This window comes from Cyrtonyx montezumae, unplaced genomic scaffold (genome assembly GCF_038088225.1).
Source record: "Cyrtonyx montezumae isolate F1298 unplaced genomic scaffold, pur_monq_1.0 scaffold_19, whole genome shotgun sequence".
Classification (NCBI taxonomy): Eukaryota; Metazoa; Chordata; class Aves; order Galliformes; family Odontophoridae; genus Cyrtonyx; species Cyrtonyx montezumae.
In genome coordinates, this window is record NW_027071925.1 from 1,842,701 (window position 1) to 1,863,343 (window position 20,643).

The window sequence follows — 20,643 nt, forward strand, 5'->3', positions numbered from 1 at the left end:
GATCTGGTAAGAATGAAGGCTGCTTGAACCTCAGGGCTACCACTTCGTCCACAAAACCATGCTTGGAGTCACAGAAAATGTTTAAAGTGCAAACAGAACTAAGCTTCACCTCAAGTCACTGGCCCAGATCCCTCCGTGAGCCTCAGCACAGGCTTCTGGAGGTGCAGTGCTGCCAGTGAGGGATTTCCCTTGCAAAATGCTGTAACAGCATCACCCAGATGGACCATCACTGCAGCTACCAGCAGCGCTGCAGTTCTGAGCAGGAGCCACTGCTTCAGGTGCATGGAGCTGTGCAAAGCAAGCTGATGCTCACAAGGTCCAGGACCCAGCTGCAGGAAACCCAACTTTGGCAGTCACAATCACAGCGAGACACCGGCATGCACCTCGCTGCCTCGGATCCCAAGCAGCCCAAGCAGACTCAGTGATCCTCTCATTTCTAGGGGCTGCCCCAAAGCAGACACCTGACAGCTCCTACCACTGTCTGTACGTAACCAACATTTCAGCTGGGTGAAGTTTTCATTTCTAAACCATGTGCAGCAGCATATATACCGTGCTGAAAGGGCACTTTCTTCAAGTCCCCCCTCCAGATAAAGGATATTTTTACCTTCAAATGGCAGATCCACTCGTTCTAGCAACGGGAGCTCCCTGCAGGCCAGGCTGACCAGGCTGATGGTGGACGGTGCATTTTGCAGACACTCAGTGATGATTACAAAGCTCCCATCCAGATCCAAACCTGTGAACCTTACACGTTTTGGCCCAAGAAAAGGCAGCAGCCACTCTTCAAAACTGAACCACAGGCATGTCCTCAGGCCCTCTAATCACAGCTGAGCCTGGCAGGCCTGCACCCCAACCTCACAGGCCATCCTGAGGCCGGGCTGACCATGACCTAGGAGAAAACCACAGCTCCAGCCCCACTTTCTGCATCCGGGAGCCAAACCTGTGGCTTTTGAGAGCCATCTGCTATTTTCAGGTTCCTCTCCCAGCTGAAGGATCATCTTTAGCTTTGCACAAACCCCTTCCACTCACACTCAACCTGCTTTTGGTGTGCTTTTTGCACAGCAGACCACCACTTCGCAAGCAGTCCTCGCCCTTGAGGATCAGGAAGAAAAATGTTGCAGGGGAAATGTCACAAAACGATTGTCGTAATACCTCTGTGATGAACAGGATCACAGCTTCAATTACACACCAACTATTTAAAACAAACAACATCCAAGCACTCCCCTCTTCCTGTACAGTATGCACTTTATTGCAGAGAAGACTTGATCCATTTTTTAAATGAATGAAGTAGCTGCACAGTTGTACAGTACTGAGATATTCCCACAATGTGTTCCACCCAGTAACTCAGACAGGGAACTCAATGCCATCTCCTGCAGAACAGGGGGCCCTGCTATGCCAGCACCTCTGCCAGCAGTGCAGGGGTTAACCGTGTCACTCTGGATTTGAACCAGTGTAACTGAGCCCAGAGTTTGGGTGCATGGCATCCAAGCCACTGGGGGACATTTACAGCAGTGTGATGTGCTCGTGGTGCAGAGCTGTGACGTTTCTTGGAGGGAGTGATTAGGGAAACTGTCTCCTGTTTCAGGTATTGCTGCACCTTTGGGGTGATGCACAACAGCTCTGCTCACGTGGGAATGAATTCTTGGCAGGAGAGCCCTGGCAGGTAACCACCACACAACTGCAGCAGGCTGTCTCTGCTGGGTGCTGGTGTGCCTGGCAGCACCTGGCCGGTCACAGCCCACCCCAGGCATGCTGAGGGCTGGCACAGCCCTGGGTGGGCTGCACAGTCACATCAGATCGTGACCAGAAACGTGTTTCAGCTGTCAGCTAATGAAGGTGATGCGTTTTCCTAATCAGACCATCCCCAACAGTTTCTTTGGAGAGACACCGTCCGCAGCAGCAATGTGAACATTATAATTTTAGCTACAAATCCTAAAGTACAAATCCTAAAACGTTTCCTTCCTGATGACAAACCCCCGAGTGAGACCTCTGTGAACCACTGCGGTGCGATACCAAACACAGTTTCAGCCGTTGATGCAAGCCCAGAGCTTACCTGGGGAGCAGCACAAGGCACATCAGCAGAGAAAAGCCTTATGAAGAGCAGGCTCTGGGCCCTGGCCCTCACCTTTTCCAATACCTTTCCAGTTGTTTTTTTGTCAGCTGAAGCTCTGCCACGCAGGGCTCAAACCTTAGTGATGGAAATGTGCTGTGAGGGATCTACAGTGAAATGGCTATGGGAGTGCTCCAGTGTGTGCTACACAGTGCTCGCTGGGAGGCTGTGTGAATGCTGATGCGTCGTGTGCTGAACGACAGCTTTCCTAACTCCTTTAGCATTGTGAAAGCCTCGTGGAAACGGTATGGACACTACAGATCTACCAGGCTGAATGAGAACCTTGGGAAAAGCCTCAGAAGATGAAAGCTTCTGTGCAACAACAGAGCAGGGACAGCACAGAACAAGACAAAACCAGCTCACCCAACCCACCGTGAGCATTAAAGCTTAATTTGGGAAGGGTGCTTGGGGCAGGGAGGGCAAATCATTCATTTGTTGCTTCCTGACTTCTTCGCCAAGGCTGCCAGGGCTGGAGGTCAGTGTGTGTGCGCTTGTGACGTGTTATGGGAGGAGCCAGGACCCACAAGGATCTTGGAAGGCCGTCTCAAAGTGGTGTGCTTCTGGCACAGGCTGCATTTGAATCTGTGATGAGTGAACGGGCCCGTGGCAAACGAAAGCTTGATGCTCCCGTGTCTATTCCCTTTAAGAAGAAAGTAGAAAATTATCGCATGAAGTGGTCACTAGGCACAAATGATTCTTCTTCTAACAGATCCCACAGGTTTCCCCCTCGTAATCACTAAAATATACCACCTGATGCGACAAGCAATTGACATTTAAGGCAATCTAATTTCCATAGCCCTCTCATGACTTCCACTGAGCACGTCGCCTTTCTCTTCCTTCTCCAGGAGAGACTTCTTGCACGAGAGCATGACCAGCAGCAGCAGGGGCAAATGCCAGAGGCTGCAGAAGAAGAGCTTCCTGGAGCTGCTGCGGTCCGCATCCCTGTAGAACCGAAAGCCGAGGTAGGAGATGTACAGGTTAAGGGGGAGTGAAACGATGGGGAAAGTCCACGTGGTGATGTGGAGGACGGGAGCCACCGTGCAGAGTCCGATTAAGGCCACGCAGTGACGCAGAGCCACGCGCCTGCACAGCGCCGGGTGGGTCACCGACATCATGCAGTATCCTCCCCGCGAGTAATCCTCCCGCAGCCCCCAGCTCAGCGCGTTGAAATGGGGGAACTGCCACGAATAGAGGATGCCTCCCAACAGCAAAGCTCCTGCAGTGGGAGAGAGAGGAGAGAGGCGTTAGAGGGCCACTGCAAATGAAAGCTACAAACCTCAGAAGGCAAGGCTTGTTCTGCAGAGCAAGGCACGCTCCGCTTTTAGCAGCTCTTACATGGGGCAGCAGGCGCCGACTCTTCTGCTTTTTAAGTACTTCATTTGCTCCTTCCTAATGAACTCCTGCTGATTGTCTCTGCCTGAATGAAGCAAACAGGGCAGGGGGCTTTCCTGGCAGCCCTGTGCTCCCAAGTTGTGAGTTCAGAGAAAGCCAACTGAGTCCTGTCAGCACTGTGTCCTGTCTGTAACAGTGACCCTGTCCAAGGAAGGCAGAGGAGGAGAAACTGATGTCCTGCAGAGAACTGGGGAACCACCAGCACACCCTGGCTGCCCGTTTGTCCATTACACGAGGGGAGGAGATTAGTAGCTCACAGACCTCAAAGCCAGCACAACAGGAGCAAGTGGCTAACGATGTGACAGCAGATGGAGAACTCTCCTTCAAGCCCATTTCAGTGTCTTCTAAGCAATTTGATCAATTAGCTTTTATGTTTGAAAAGGAGCAACGTTTTCCACATTGTCCCAGCTCTCCTTGGGACACAGGGTTCAATAAGCACAGGGCTTATGGAGGCAGAAGCAGTTTATGCCAACTTCAGTGAGCATCAGGAAGGTGCTCAGACTGAACTCTGCTCCCCAATTTTATCTGAAGATACAAAAATCCCCCACAACTAATGCACATTAGGAGCATTCCTGGATTTTCTTTTTGTTTCCAAACACTCCACTCCAGCATTAACACTTCTGTTGCATCTTCCTGCCTCCGTAAGCTCACTCTCTATGGAAATGACCTCTCAGTCAGAGCCAGGAATCTACCATTTTCTTAATAATTTGATGCAAATAGCAATATGTATCTCCACACAGGGTAATGTCCTTCACCTCTTCCCAGAATGCTCGCTTCTTCCCCAGCATCTCCTTGGGCTGTAACAAAACTGAGTACCATCTCCTCTGAACTGCTCTGGTTCGTGTCTGCTATCCCACTGTTCTGGATTCCTTGGGGCTGGGCACGTCCTGTTCTTGTCTTACAGCACGTCTATTGCTATGCAAATAATAATTATAATTTAAGTTTGCAAGAAAGCCCTTTTGGGGCTCCCTATCTTATCAACAAGTAAAGGGATGGAGCATTAGATCTTCTGTAGGCTTCCAGTTGCCAAGAAGACACAACAGTGGTACACAAGACATACCTCGAGCACGTGCCACCAAGACCTGGCCAAGTATAAATGATATCATCGTTTAGCTTTCTCCAGTTCTTGTGAAACACATCACCAGAGCCGAAATCCCAAATTTTATAAACCTAAGATAGGAATACTCATCACGTTTCCCATCCGAGCTGCTTGAGAGATGAGAGCTCCAAGCACATCCTAAACCTCAAACACACACCAAAGCCTTTAACAGTTCTCAAATTGTAACACCATTAAAAACACACACGCACATACAAAAGGAAATATTCATCTGGAGAAACTTTTAAACACAAACAGACCGACTGAAATACTCGAGGCCGGATTCCCATTGACAAAGCTCTGGTTTTCACATGCAAGCCTTTGGAATGCAATTGCTTTGATTACATTACAACCATTGAGATAATTGATATTTCACAGAGAAGCTGAACAGTAAAACAATTTAACAGCCCATTATGAGGACTGTAACCAGCCTGATTTTTCGTTCGTTTCCCACATGCCCTGCACATCCTGCCATTTCCCTGCCTGCCTGGGATCACCAGGTTGTTGGAGATTTTCAGGAGTCACGTCGGGCTGATGACTTGCAAAGCACAGCACATGGCGAGGGACAATCCAGCAACAAACGAGTGCCAGGAAGGAGTCTGGTCAAGCCCAGAGCAGACACCATAATGCTGGCTAATTACTAGATGCATGTTAATTATATCGTAATTAGGTCAGCGGTGTTTTTAAGCAATGCTACAGAGAGACGAACTCTGGAGAATCACCTGGTTCCGAGCACTGCAGTCTGCTCTGTTTATTCTGCACAGTTCCCAACAGCTTGAAAGTCAGTTTAATCAATGCAAATCTTTTTCTTCACACAGTTTATAATTAAGTGAACAACAGATGAGGTCGTTCCCAACCGATACACAAGGAAAGCCTCAGCTCTGTGTTTGTATCGAGGGTTTCCATCACTCACACCAGGCAGCGTGGCACACAAGGACCATCTTTCAGCTCTTCCTTTAGTGTTGATACCCCGCGAGAATGCAGGTGCCTGGCTCTTGGATGGCCACGTTTTGAATAGCTGCAAATTCAGCTTCCAAACTCTTTGCTTCTCCTAGAGAGAGCCTGGGATTGCTGCAAGCAGGCACCGATAAATCCTGGTCACTCGGCAGAGGTGTCCTGTTTGATCTCCGAAAAGAAATCAAGTCTATTTAGGGAAACAGGACCCAGCTCTCCCGTATTCTTTCACTGCTGGGTGCAGAATTGGCATAAAAGTGTTTTCATGACGAGTTCCTATTGCTTAATTGCTTCGTACCAGCTTAAATCATCTCGCAAGTCAGTCCTGCAGAGAACCAGGCATGTCCCTGTATCATATGCGGTGTCAAAGAGCAGACTTTGCTATTCATCATGAACGTTAAGGTTAAGCTGCTTTTTTCTTAAATTCTTTTAAAAGTATTTAAATAGTAATAAGACTATTTTTTTTAATAAACAAGAGCAAGCTGAGATTTTTATTGTAATATCTAAGATAAAGCCAAAATGTCAGCTGGAGTTGAAGAAGGTGGAAAATGGTTCTTTCTTTCTGTAAATATATTTTTCTCTAGTAAAATACTGAAGCTCTATAAATTGCCCTTTTTTCCTAAAACAAACAAAGACACTAAATTCCACAGACATTCGGAAACTGCTTGGCAGGACATTTTAAGGTTCAACAAATTTGAGTAAGCCTTGGAAATAACAGTGAGATGAGATTTCCAAAAGCAACGAGTGATGCTGGGCTGTCAGACCAAAGCAGCTGGCAGCCCAATCTGCAGAATTACACAAGCAAGAAGCAGCCCCTCTGAAGTTACGCTCTTCGTGGTGTCAAGGACTCCCAGTACCTCTAAACTTTGATTCAGATCCCATTCTATATTCCTTTGGAAGCAGTTCACGATGACCTCATGTGCTGGATGTCCCCAGCTACTCATGTCCTGTAAAGGATACAGACTCTGCTCAAGTCTATGCATTGCCTACTCAAAATACAGTGGACTCTTTTGCCTGCAGAGCTAACAGTGACAGGAGGAATCTTGCTGGTAGAATGGCTCTGAATAAACTTCAATTCACATAACACAACCTGAGGACTGCAAACCTATTTCCTCATCCATTCTGGGGCAGAAGTAACAGCTGGTTCCTCTGTGACCATCCCATGCAGAGGATGCCACTCTCCTGAGTGAAACACGGCTCCTTCGTGCTGCCATTTCCAGCCAGCACATGGAGCAGTGGTGATGATTTCACCCACAGCTGAATTTGTTCCGTTTTCTACTTAAAACAAGGCACGACCCAATTGAAATTCTTCAAAACCTTATGGAGGAGAGTTATGGCAGGACAGAAGAGGACCAGATCTGGACAAGGTGAGAGGTTGCAGCCTGGTGCTCAGCTCTTTGTGCACGTGGCCATCTGCACAAGTGGGACAAACACAGCCAAGGTTATCAGCCAGGCCTCTGCTGTGCTGACACGGCGTTCCTGAAGCCACCAGGGACCAAGAGCTGATTGTTTTCTTATCCTTCTTGCTGCTCCTTGGAGCACGCACAGTGCGTCCTGTTACAATCTGCAAAGCTCTGCTATCACTTGCAAGCTCTAGACAGGACCAACAGCCAGCTACAAAGCAAAACAAAGCAAAAATAAAGAATGGGAGAGCTGATGTGGAGCACCCGTTCAGGAATGGACTCGCCCTTCTGCCTTTTCCTCGGTGCACTGCGTGCAGAACTGGGAAGTGGCCAACCCGGCATTAAAATAAGCACAGAACGGTTAAAATATCAGCTCCAAAACAGATGTTGAAATCTTACTGCATTTCCCAAAGCTGGTGTTTACTGCCTTGGCAACCTAAGAATGCTGTTTTGCTTAAAGCACAATTTCAGTAATTCTTCTGCCTTGAATAATGCGAAGGAATTTTCAAATTATTTCCAGACCTCAGTAGCTGCCTTATTAGAGAGAAGCACCGGCCTTTTGTCTCTGGGAAACAGCTCGGGTTTGGCTCCTGTCAGCAGGGGAAGGCTCTGGGAGCTGGAGCTTCACCTCTAAACGGACCGTAGGCAGGAAACAGCCACACGCCATTGGGAGCACCCAACTGGCCCTCCTCTGTTAAAAGATGTCGAACAAATTGCTGCTCTTGAATCCAGACGAGGTGGATCAGAGCTCCAAGGTTGAAGCGGCCCAGCCGTGCCCACCTGCTCGTGCTGAGCACGCGGTGTTTTCCACCTTTCCTGCAGGAAATGTAATGGAATCAGTGCAAAACGTTTCTCTGCGGCCCCGCCTGGCTTTTACAGGATGTTACACTAGCAAAAAGCATTATTTAACACATCCCCGCAGCTCTTATTTTCTGTCTTTTGTGCATGTTCACAACAGGTCTAGCACAGCAGCCCTCCCTGGGGATCTCTAACTACGCAGCAATTACGGGTGCAAAGAAAGGCTGTGAAGTCTCAACACGGCCTCGCCGCACACGGCATTGGCCACGTCACGTTAAACACCCGAAGGGCTCTTGGGGGGACTCAGTGCCAACACAGCGCAGTCTGAGGAGCGTGCTGGTGCTGCCCTGCTGCACAAAGGCAGCCTCAAGACGTGGAGGCTGCAATCTCTGCCTGTGGTAATCAGGTTCTTTCCTCCGACTTGTTTCAGGGACGGGAAATAAGCATTAGGGTAAACCAATTGGCCTCAGATTCCGCGTGTTCGAGACGCTGCCCCGATAAAATCTCCCTGAGGAAACACGTTACCCGCTATTCGATTCTTACCGTTGTCTCTGAGAGCAGCAGCGAGATTAGCAATATAAAATTTACATCTTAATTTGTGATTACGGAGCTTTCTCAAACACAAAGGCATTCGGGAATTATCTGTTCACCAACCTTAACAAAACCGAAACGAATTGCCCCACATTTTACCACTGAGGAATTTCCTAGGTTAGCAGCAGAGCAAAACAGCCGGCACTCCTCCTTCCAAAACAAAGCATATGCTACTGCCTGCGTGGGGTGATACCTGAGTAGCTCGGCAGCCTTGAGGAGGAAAAAGGATCAAAGTACCACTAGGAAAGCCTCTCCCAAGGTCCCTGTGCTGCTGACAATGGCACTTGGTGTGCGTGTGGGCACTGCGCTCCTGCCCGGCATTGTGAGCTGCCAAGGTTGCGTGCAGGGAACGCGCTGCGATGCTGAAAGGCTCATGGTCATGGGTTTGAATAGCTGCTCCTTTGGAGGGATGGCACAAAGAGTGTGTGGAACGGGACGGTCGCAGAGCTGCGATGGACTTCTCCACTGGAGCACAGAAAGGGGAGGGATGCTGGGTGTGCACACCGTGGGAGAGCAAAAGGAGCACCACCAGGAGGGAACGGGGTTCCTCACCTCCTGCAATGCTTCTGGCTTCAGCAGGAGGAAAGCAGGTGACTCAGGTGTGCTGCTCCAAGGAAAAAGAGAGCTACCTGTGTGCGCAGAGGTGCTGCATGCAGATGCACACAGGCAAGCACGCCTTTTGTGCAACACAACACATAACAACAGGTCACGACTGCCGACAGCATTACAGGGAAACGCCTTCCGTTGCACAGCCACGGTTGCGCAAAGCAACGCTGCCGTGCGTAACTCGTCTCTGCTACCCCAGCAACACACATCGTGTAACACGTGGGCCTGCTGGAATTACCGCAGCGCTCCTTCCTGCGCATAACGTTCACCGAAGGACCGTGTTCTGCAGAGGATGGAAAACTTCATGGTGAGGGTACACCTGTGGGTACCAGTTGTCCCCCGTGTCCCAGGCTGGCCGTGCAGCCCAGTCACCTCAGCTGCTGCCATTGAGCTCCTGGGGCTGCTCCCCCAGGTGTCCCACTGCTGGAGCTGCCACTTCTTTTGTCTCTTTTGAAGATGGAAAGAGGGGGGAAAAAAGAGGGGAAAAAAAGCAAGCAAAAAAAAAAAGCTCCCTAGCTTTTGTACTAAATTCAGACCAGCTGCTAACCGGTATTGTCCCTCCACCCCACTTTTTACAGTTTTTACCCACACAAAGCACACCCCTGGGCCCCAGCTTCCAAATCTCAGATGTCGATGACATGAATATCTCCGCTTCCTCCGGAGCGGACCACAAATCCTGTCGTCTTTCATCTGAGAAGCGAAACCCCGGTGAGCCGGTGCTGCGGGGGGAGCTGGGGGCTGGAGCTGGGGGCTGCGAACACACAGCCTGGCGAGAAGGGACGGGATGGCGAGCGATCCGAGCTCATTTTGCATGCAATTAAGCTGTTGCTTTCCTTTCTTCCTAGCAGGCAAGTGCTACGTCAGGGAAGGTATGAGAGACCCCGGGCACTGACAGGTTGGGCCAAGGCCTCCCCCCCCCCACCTCCTGTTTTCCTTTTTTTTGTGTGTGCCTGAAACTATCCATGTGCCAAATGTCACTAGCTGATAAGAACTGCCCGTTTTAAATCCCCATTTGTAAATAGATGTTGGCTGACATAATTAATGTCTACCATACAACATAATTTGAATTACAAAGTAAAGGCAATTTAAAAATCAGCCTCCACATGATTACAATTGATACGCAGCCTATAAATTCCATAGCCCCGGGAATTATTTAAATTTCTCAAAATGAATGAAAATCAGTACAAGATGTCTTTCAGGAAAACGAGACCAGAAGTGGAGCATCTGAGATAAACTAAATGGTCTCTTGAGATAAACACTCTTTGGTGCAGTAATACCTATGGCTCCAGGCCACCGCGGGTCTGTAATGTCTGCTGTACTGTCAAGGCTGCTATCTGCTACGCCACCGCCACCTACTCAGAATAAATCCCCTTAACTGATAAGCACATTATGTGGAGGACCCCTGCTTGTCACTTCCATCTATCTGGGTGGCTTATGTGAGCGCAATGGCACTGTGCTGTGCCACAAGGCACTGTGCCTCGGGCTGGGATCAGCCACCAGGGCACGGGCACGGGATGGCAAGCAGAAGCACAAGATGTACACAGCGAGATATGGGCTGAGGCACTTGGAAATGTTTCCTGCAGATTTGTTCACTTGCTAACAGAAAATAACAAGTTAAGATGAGCAACAAACGCTGCTAAGAAGCGAGGAGCAGCATTAGGACGGGGAGGAAGAACAGCAATGCAAGAGCAGCTTACAGTGTGCAGACGTATGCCTGCCTGCATGCCAAAATAAATAGCTTGGCTACTTCCTAAAGACATCTGCACTACTGAACACGCCCAGGCTCAGCAGCAGCATGGCACTGAGAGCTGCACTGGGGAGCACAGCCCTTGTGCACAGCAGCGTTGCTGAGCTGTGCCTCCTTCCCCTGTCTTTACACCACCACTGCAGGCTTTATGTGAACAGCATCATTTTCCTGCAAGGCACTCCTTTGTAAAACAGGAAGAAATGTTGTGAGAGAGCCTCAGTTTACCAGAAAAACAAATATCTGCGTAAACAAATCGCGCCACAGAGGAGCAATGAAGTCTGCTTTCAAGGAAGGAAACGTGTTACTGCAGACTGCAGGCGGGCTGTTGAGTTCTGCATAAACACACCAGATACGTGGCAGTGATATCTGTGTGATAAATTACATTTATCACGCACCTTTGACCACCTCACCTGCACCCAGCGAGGAAACGTGAACATTCTCAATCTTTCACCAGTTTCAAACAGCTGCCATTAAAAAAAAAAAACAGAAACCAAAGGAAAAAAAAAAGAAAACCCACAACAAAGAATTCCCAGAGATAACCTTATCTTTCTCTTTGTGATGTTTTCCCTAAATTGCATTGGCACAAAATCCAGGGTTGGGGGGCAGGAGGCTCAGTCAGACTTAAGAGCATGGAATTAAAGACGGGGAGGAACGGAAGGAAGCATCACTGGGAACCACCATGAGATGTGCAATAGTGTAAGAGATATTAGCATGTATTCATATCACTGGAAATAGTCTCCAATTTTGATCTGCAAATATGCATTTTTTTTTTCTGAGGAATTACCCTTTGGGATAAGAGAGTTATAAATGAAATGAAGATGAATGAAAAGAGGGGACTGCCCGGATCGGGGATGCTTCCTTGTTATGTCTCCAGTTGGGAACTGGGAATCACCTTCAGCTCCAACAGCTGAGCCAGGGCACCCCAGTGCAGCACAAACCCATGAGCAGCACATCCACAGCTGTGCCTTGAGGGCAGCACTTGGGATCCCCTGCTCGCAGTAGGAGAAGCTCGGCACTACAACCAGCAGCAAGTACAGCATGGCTGCTGTGAGATTACAAGGAGAGAAAATCCATAATAAAATGTCAACTGAAAAAGGCCCAGTTAAGCATTGAGAGCCTTCCTTCTCAGTTTTCTAACTGCCTTCCTTCACAATTCCTCTTTGTTACTGAGTGGAATAATCTCTTTTTTTTTTCTCTTTTTTCTTTTTAAATGAGGTGCAAATGCATTTTCACACCTCTAACTAAAACGAGGTTAAGTCTCCAAGCTAATTACCCATTATTAATGAGCTCAACAGCAGTGTGTTGGCCGGGCAGGGAAGGGATGTTTGTATGTCACACATATGTGTGCATGAAGATGCACATTTGTGCTCCAGGTGGGATGGATTCTTCCGAGTGCTAAACTCTTTTTTGGTAGCAGAATGCTTAACACTGGAAATTATTTTTACGGTATAGTTTTTTTTGTTTTTTGTTTTTTTTTGTTTTTTTTTTTTTTGTTTTTTCCCCTTAATTCTACTTTCTTTTTAAATGCACTAAAATATTCAGGTCACCATTTTCAAAACTCTCCCCACATCAGCTTCGTTACAAAGATGTGTATCCACTCAATGGTTTTTCTGTCATTGTTAGATGAGCTGCCCTGCCCTGCTGGCACTCACTGGGAGTGGGAGTTGAATGCTTCAGCTGCCCAGAACAGCCACAACAGCAGCAGTTATGCACCAGCACAGGTCGTTGTGGTCTGGCAAAGTCTGCTTTGGAGTAGCTGAAAAAGTTGTCATCTTCCACTAACAGCATCACCACCAGAGCTGGCAGAGGGAAATGCACCCGCGTGCCTAAAATTAACTGCAAATCAGATAGGAAGAGAAAGAAGATAGAAAGAGATGGACCCTCTTACAGCCTGCAGTACAGGGACAGCGTAGCTCATCGAGAAATGGGTCTGGAGGAGCAAGTTACAACTTGACGATAGAAGATCATTAAAGATAATGAAAACCAGTGCCCGTCTCCTTTAATGTGGTGGGCTCCAGCTGCAGTTTAGCTGCCGTTTCAAAAGGGATACAGCAATTTGAACTCCAACAGCCCCTCCAGCAGCACCCCAGGGAGCGCAGGAGCCCTTCCCCAGGGCAGCTCCCAGGGGTGCAGCTGAAGCATCCTACAGCATCAGCTCCACAGCAGCAGGACAACCCTCCACTCTGAGGCTCTAAGCCACAGCAGTCACAACGACCCAGTTCTTCAACATGAACATTTATGTTTTTGGATCATTCTCTTCACTTTACACAGAGCTTCTGATGACGTTTGTTACGCACTCCTTACCACGAGACACTACACACACACATCTGCACCACTTATAAGTCTGAACATAGACAAAAGTCTAAATACCACGTCCCTCAGTACAACATCTGAATGTTTTCTGAACACCTCCAGGGGTGGTGGGCCAAGAAACATTTGGATGTCACACTGGGGGACATGGTTTAGTGGGGAACACTGATGATAGGTGGATGGTTGGACTGGGTGACCTTGGAGGTCTTTGCCAACCTTGGTGATTATGTGATTCTGTAGAAAAGACAAACGTCTGTGCAGAAGGAGTACACGTGGGTGAAAAAACAAACAAAACCCTTCATCCCAGTTCTGGATTCGATCAGTATCAGAAGACTTGTGGCCAAAGCCTGCTCAGTCAGACATTTATAGCAAGCTCATGGCATAAATGAAGAACGGCGTGCCATGGATTTTGCACAGATTCTGATAACTCCTGGGTAAAAGCCTTGTTGGAAGAATTATTCAGTGCCACACTGTGGGATGAATGGGTGCTAAAAAAAAAATCCTTAACAGACCTGCTAATTGAACTCCATGAGTTCCTTTGGAACATAACCATGTAGAGCCACTTTGATTCTTAAGTTTGTAGCTGGCAGGACAAACAAGCCCTAATTGTGTCAGAGTTGCTGCTGAAGAGATCAGTGTTTTATGAGAGATGTAAAAATGGTTCACAGTTACTAAAACAGGAATTCTTGTTTGCTTTTCAAGGAGTGGGGGGGAAAGGAATATTTATAACTTAAGAGTCTAAAAGTGACCAATTAAAAACAAAACACCAGCAAATTAATCTTCCTAGGATATTTTCTGGCTTGTGGAAAGACAGTAGTAAACACATCTGGGACTTTTCCTGCTGAAAGCTCTTGAGTCAAAAGTCAGACCTAACTGGGTATGGGTTTAATACCAAAATTATAAGACAGAATCCCAGAACTGCAGGGGATGGATGGGTCCTCGGATCCCCCAGTGCAGCCCTCCTAAGGCAGGTCCCCTGCAGCAGGTTGCACAGGAAAGCACGAGCAAACAGCCTGCTGTGCCATGAGCACTTGGGACAGAAAGGAACCCGGGTGAAGGCACTGCCACCAATTGGTGCTGCAAGAGAGCCAGAACAGGACGATAGCGTTTCTCTGAGCCTCAGTCTACATGGATTTCCCACTTACCAGCATCTAGACTTCCAGTCGCCGCGGTCCAGCCCATCACAGGGGGAATGGCTCCGACAACGGCTCCCACCCACGTGTTGGCGATGCTCATTCTCTTCATGGGTGTGTAACAGCAGGTGTACAGGAAGATGTTGAACGCCCCGAGGGTGCCGGTGAGGGGGTTGACCCCCATGGTCAGCAGGGCGATGCCCGGCACGCCGCAGGATGACGCGAAGCATACAGCAAGCAGGGGGCTGCGGAGGAGAGCGGGGGCTGCGTTAGAGAATGATGACTACAAGAGTCTCTCTCCCTCTGCACTTCTTCCTACCCCCCCTGGAAAGCAAACCATGGATTTCTGTTATTTTTTATGGATTTTTGTTACTCGAGATTTTCACATCTGGCCCCGGCGGAAGGCAAGCCTTCCTAAAAAGTTAAGGCTAACTTTTGTAGAGTCACAGAATGGTTGGGTTGGAGGAGGATCTGAAGGCCGACCCAGTTCCAACCCTCTGCTGTGGGCTGGTTGCCCCCCATTAGATCAGGCAGCCGCAGACCGGCGATGATAGGTTGTTCTTCTGCTCCTCACTGCTGTGTTTGCCAAATGAGTTTAAGCGATGGAGGTCAATGCAATCGGTGCTTCCAGCAGATCATTTTCTTTTATTGTAATCTTAGTAAATTTTGACCTCTGGAAATGGCACTCAGTGTTCAGAGCGAGCTGAGTATGGTCGTAGCCTGCCAGAATTGTAACTGATTGCAATTTTCCAAGGGGCTCTTTGGCTGAAATACAACAGAGTTAGACACAAAATGAGGAAGCGTTTAAGAGGAAAAGAGCACATTCAATCATTTTGAAATTATGCTAACAGAAACAAAGTAATTTTTGGCTTTACTGAAAATGACTGAATTCTCTTGATTGCCTTTTAGCTTACACACTGTGCTAGGCAGAAGTAGCACACCAAAGCCACTCTGGTAACAAAATCAAAATTAAATCTTATCTCCTAAGTGTGGAATTAACCAAAGACGTTTTAGGTTTTCCTGAGAGAACCGAATAAAAAAAGATGCTAATTATTTCTGTTGATTTTTACCAGGCAAGAGCTCTAAGAGCTCAGGGAAAGTTGGAAACTCCTGTTAAAATCTGTAAGAAAGTGGTTGAAGCTGTGTAAACCTCTGCTAATAAGTTCCACAATAAACATCCAAACACAACGAACAAGGATTTTTTTGTTTGGCTACCAAAACCACATTTGCAGGCAGCAAGCACCATGATACAACACGGAGGAAGCTTTATTTGTGTTCCTCTGCATCAGGTCAACACGTTTGGTGCTGGTGGAGATCTCTTTGCATTCACTCGTTCACGGGATCGGGTAAAGTGGGATGAGAACGAAATGCCACCTAGAGAAAAAAATCATAGAATCACAGAATGGAGTTGGAAGGGACTCCTAAAGGCCATTTGGTCCAAGCCCTCTGCACTGAGCAGGGACACCCACAGCTCCTTCAGTGCTCACAGCATCCCTTGGCTGTCTGCGGAGATGGGGCACCACCACCTCTCTGGGCAACCTGTGCCACTGCCTCACTGCTTTTAGTGTACATCCAACCTAAACGAAACCATTTTCCTTTGTTCTGTCACAACAGACTCTGCTTAAGAGTCTGTCCCCTTCTTTCTTACAGCCCACCCTTCAGATACTGAGAGGTGTGGGAGACCTCTGGAAGGGAGAAAAATGCCATTAACTGAGCTGCAGTTAATACACACTTCCAGTCATACATATAAGAGCAGAAAATAAATGTGCTTGCAGCAAATGTCTGCGTGTGAACTTTAGCTTTACACACTTTGTCTAATTTAAAACTGTGTAGCCTTTGTATTCCACCATCACTCTGCCCTCTGGCCAAATCTTAACCCTAAAATATGTGTTGCAAGCGCTGCTCCAACCTCGTAAGGAAAATTTGCTGGTGGGGATGAATTTTATGGGAGTTTTATCAGCCAAAAAACCCCTACCTTTTTAAAAGCTTCATCAAACCAGTACCGTATGAAAATCCTAAATAACCAGAAGAATTACAAGGAGCAAATCTCACACCAAAAATCTGCCTCCGATTTAAATTAAATTGAGTCAACGCATCCCAACACATTAGGTTACAGAGCACACACACACCCTGGTGCTGGCTGTGGGCAGGTCTGGAGGCAGGAACGGATCGAGCAGGGTGCTGCCTGGCTGCCCAACAACAGAGCAAGGTCTACAGTCGAAGAATGTACTGCAAAGGGAGGCAGATGGTGCTGTGCCCTTTGGGTTTGCAGCGAGCAGTGCCCTGCTACGGAAAGGCAGCACAGCGCAAGCTGCATGGCGAAGCGTCTCAGCGCTGACTACAAACACTGCTCCTTCTACGTGTTGCCCCTCTATAGTGAAAGCCTGACTGGTTTTGGTTAAACAAATCCATCCTGACTGATTGCTGAATAAAACAGAGCCAGACGTACAGCTGAGCACCAGACTGGCACAATGCATGCACTGGAGGTGACAAAAGACCAGCGGGACCCTCCGAGCCGGGCACCCGCTGCCGCTCCCGCGGGGTGTGCGTGTCCTCAGCGAGGGCTCGGTGTGACCCAATGCAATGAGCACTCTTCTCACTAATCGACAGTGAAGACTCATCTGTATTCCTGCAGACGCAAGGGCCAGCACACACCGAGAGCTGGTGATGAAGGGATGACGCCAGAATTTAATCACAGAATCAGACCGTCCCAGAATTGGTTGGGTTGGAAGGGACCTAAAGGATGATCCAGCTCCGCTCGCTGCCATGGGCAGGTTGCCTCCCAGCAGATCAAGCTGCCCGGAGCCCATCCAGCCTGACCTTGGGCACCTCCAGGGATGGGGAACTGACAACAGTTGGTAAGAAATTCAGTATTTCCTTCATCTCTTGCTCAGGAGAGGGAAGCAGAGGCAGGAGGACCAAGTCTTTCGCGTTCACCCCTTCACTGCTCCCCTGCAGCACCTGCAGCCCCACAGGAGCCACGTGATGGAGCAGGATTACAGGATGTGGCTTTAGCTGAATGGGAAGGTGATGCTACAGGACTCCAAAAAAGTTTTTCACTTCCTTGTAAACAACCCTTATTTTTGTTTCTCATTTTTTATGTTTTGCTTCTTTTTAAAAGGAGGTTCCAGAAGGCAGTTTGATTAATGCCTGTATATTCCTAATGATCTCAGAGGAGGGCATCAAGTCAACGATGGCCAATCTTTACACGTGGTTTTCAGACACCTTAGTAGTATCCTATTTTCTACTTCTCTCCCATGTTTCCTTAAAAACCAAGGAACTGTAAAATCCTTCTCAAAGAGCAATTGTATGACTGACAACAGCCTGCACCAGAAACCCCGACTGAGATCAGAAACTCCAACTGTGATCTGATGATTCAGCTTTGTTATTTCTGCCCCATAAAACTCCTTGGCATTACAAAGACTACGCACTCAGAAATTAGGACCTTGCTTTCTTGGTGACACATGAGGCAGAATTCAGCTCACTCTCCCATAAATATGTCCTGTTGATAAAGTCTAGGAGATGTATAAGCAACATCTCATGGGGAAAGAGGCAATATTTGAGGATAAGGCAGAGTTTAGAATTATTGCTGCAGTTTTTACCATGTTTGTGTCTTGGAGGACTTTAAGAAGGAATGCCTGACCCTAGCTTTAAGACACCAGTTGAAGGGCACTCTGATTTCTAATAGTTGATAGCCTCCTAGGGACCATGATATATCTCCCTGCTCACATAAGATCTGTCAGACCTCATGGATGAGGTGTGCTGCTCGTTGGTTTGACACGCAGTTCCCTGCCTGCACCTCACCGAGACACCACAGGGAATGGAGATCCCAGTCTGCAGCAGGAGGAGGGCTGTGATGCTGAACTGTCACCAGCTCTATCCCTACCTATGGTCCACAAAGTCCTCCCAGGAATATGGGTACGAGGTACCCCAGCACCAGGGAATTCTCACGTGGCATGGAGAATTGGCTACAGGGTCTCTGCTGGTTTCCTTCATCCCTAAACCAGCCCCTCCACTAAGTGCAGGCTGATGACAGACGCTGGTGCATAAGCCTCATTTCACTTGGGCGTTCACTTATGCTGAGGGAATCACTCCCATGGGAAAAAAAAGGCAATCTTCCATTGGAAAGTTGGCCAAGCAGCTAGCTGGGAAAGCAAACATATTGAGTAAGAAACTGGGTTTTATGATGGATTCTTGGGAGGAGTTGGTTTCAGTTATTTGACTGATTAAAATCAGACTCTGGAAAAATACTACAAGTGCCAAATGAGTTCTCTTCACATTTCAACGCTAAAATACCCGAGTATGTCACCACATACGACACCTCCTCCAGGAAAACCAAAAACCGGTGGTTCTGCCTCATCCCTCTTCTCTCCTTCATTGAGAATGCAAATGCCCAACAATACAGCTCAAAGACATTGACATTCAGCTAAAAGCTCCTGAGAGAACTTCAGCTTGAACACTGAACAGCCAAACCCCTCCAGATCCGAGGAAAATTTGCTGAGATTTCCCTCCTGTGCAGCTCACCCTCAATGAACCCATCCCAGTGTTCAGGAGAGGACCCCCGCTCATCGTGTTGCAGCACAGCAGCCTGCTGTGACCCAGGAGCAACAGCAGCATCTTCGGATCTAGGTGACACTTACAGATGAGCTGGTTGCATGTGTATAATAATCTCACACACACGTGTGTGAAGCATGATTATTTAATAGGCTCCAGAGTCACGGGTAACAGTACTTTATTGACTCCCAGTGTTACTTGGAAAAATGGAAAGGGGAAAACAAATTAAAGCATTTGCCCATCTATAAAATTAACGTATTATATTACCTATTTCACAACAGCATTAGCAAGCCTAATGCGTACAAAGATCAATAGCTTTGCTACTGTGCATGCTCTCCAGCAAACCATTTTGTGAAGATGGCCATCAAAGTACTGATAGAACCACAAATTAAAAAAGCATATTAAAAAGGAGATAATGAATTTAAAAACAAATGGTGTTAAAAAAAAAATCACCCAGAAACTACACAAAATTTCCTCTCAAAACGTACCAGCCTTCAGAAATAGGATGAATTCCAGTATCAGCATCTAACACTTGGACGTAGCTCTGTGAATACACCGACACTCAGATACCAGCTCAGCCACACAGCCCATGTGCACTCTGAATAGGTGCATTCAAGCAATCAGCAGTTGCATGCAATTCATGTTCAGATGTTGAGTAAACACATAAGAAACTTAATTTGTGACCTTGTGTTAATGGGAAATTGGGCACGCAAAACGTATTTACATAAAAGCGTAAGCTTGAATCTAAGTGTCCATTTAAGACTGCCTGCATGTTTTGCAGGTGAAGCAGAAGTGCTTACGTTTGAAAATTAGATTCAAAGCCTAACACAGAAGGTAATAAAACAAATTCTCTCCTCTCCCTGTCTGTCAAAAACCTTTTATGGAAACATCACCCACTTCCAGAATGGCAAACTGGAAAAAAAACCAACAGATGAAACAAAACAACAGTGCCCTTTTGTTTTGCTACCGCATTCGCACAGCACCTTCAGTGGACTGAAATGTTTCAGTTCCTGGTTGAGCATTTTCTATTCGACCTTATTATTACTGACAACAGCCCCTGGAGCCATGAGGCCATTCTACCCACGGCAGGTTGCAGACCCAGAACCAGCAGGGGACGGTGAGAAATGAGATGCAGGGAGCAAATGCCCCCCACCAACTGCATCACCGCCCATCGGGACAGGTAAACGGGGCAGTAAAGGTGAGACTGATGCTGGAGATCAATCTCAATATTGTTCCTCTGGACGCAGTTTTTGGCTGCAAATAGTATCAAAACAATTTGTCACAGTAAGAAGAGGAGCAACCGGAACCAGGTTCACCCACAGCTGGGCTGAAAATAGCAGGGCTCTCAGGGAGTCCTTGGCAGAGCAGTACCAGCCCAGACACTCGGCCTCTCCGTTCTGCCATCTCAGTCTGAAATTCAAGTCCAGTGCACGAATGCTGCTCCAAAGCCATAATTAAAATCAGATTTGGGGAGTAAGCATCATAAGCTACTTATTATTTCTGGAATCTGTAGGTACTAAAAATGTCCCCAGACTCCTTGCCAGCCCGGCTGACAGAGGAAGCCCCTCTTCCCAACTTTTTCCAGGTCAGCAAGAAGCTGTTCAGGCTTCTGAAGCCAATTACAAGCTCAGACCAAAGCATCAGGCTGAGGGTTTTGCATTTTCCAACAGAAACAAGAGGTTATACAAACTGAAGTCCCGTCCCTTTGGCCGTTCCTAGAGCCAGGAAAGCTGACTCCGTGAGAGGAGGATCTTCAGAAATCCCCAGCCCCAGTGCACCTAGCCCCGTTCAGAAAACCACTGCCTCTGCAGTTCTGCTTCTCTCTTGGAATCTTCTCAGCTCCTGTGGCCAAACAACATGAAGGCTTGCCAAAAGCCAGCCCTAAAAACCAGTGCCAAAAGCCAGTACCAGGGTGGGATCACCACAGCTGCCACAGGGAGCTGAGCTCTGTC

General features: G+C 47.8%; 1 protein-coding gene across 2 annotated transcripts in view; it reads right to left on the bottom strand.

Moving 5' to 3' along the window:
- Window positions 1-2,364: 2,364 nt before the first annotated feature.
- Window positions 2,365-20,643, bottom strand: part of LOC136047833 (protoheme IX farnesyltransferase, mitochondrial) — a 92,847-nt gene continuing 74,568 nt past the window's right edge. The window contains exons 6-7 of one of the 2 annotated variants that reach the window (XM_065735134.1): window positions 14,150-14,382; window positions 2,365-3,323 (exon numbers count right to left, since the gene is read on the bottom strand). In XM_065735134.1, coding sequence (XP_065591206.1) covers window positions 2,881-3,323; window positions 14,150-14,382 — 676 coding nt within the window. In that variant the 3' untranslated portion in view covers window positions 2,365-2,880. Of the gene's footprint in view, window positions 3,324-6,523; window positions 7,164-14,149; window positions 14,383-20,643 lie in introns of those variants that run through there. The other variant, XM_065735135.1, reaches the window with a different exon arrangement.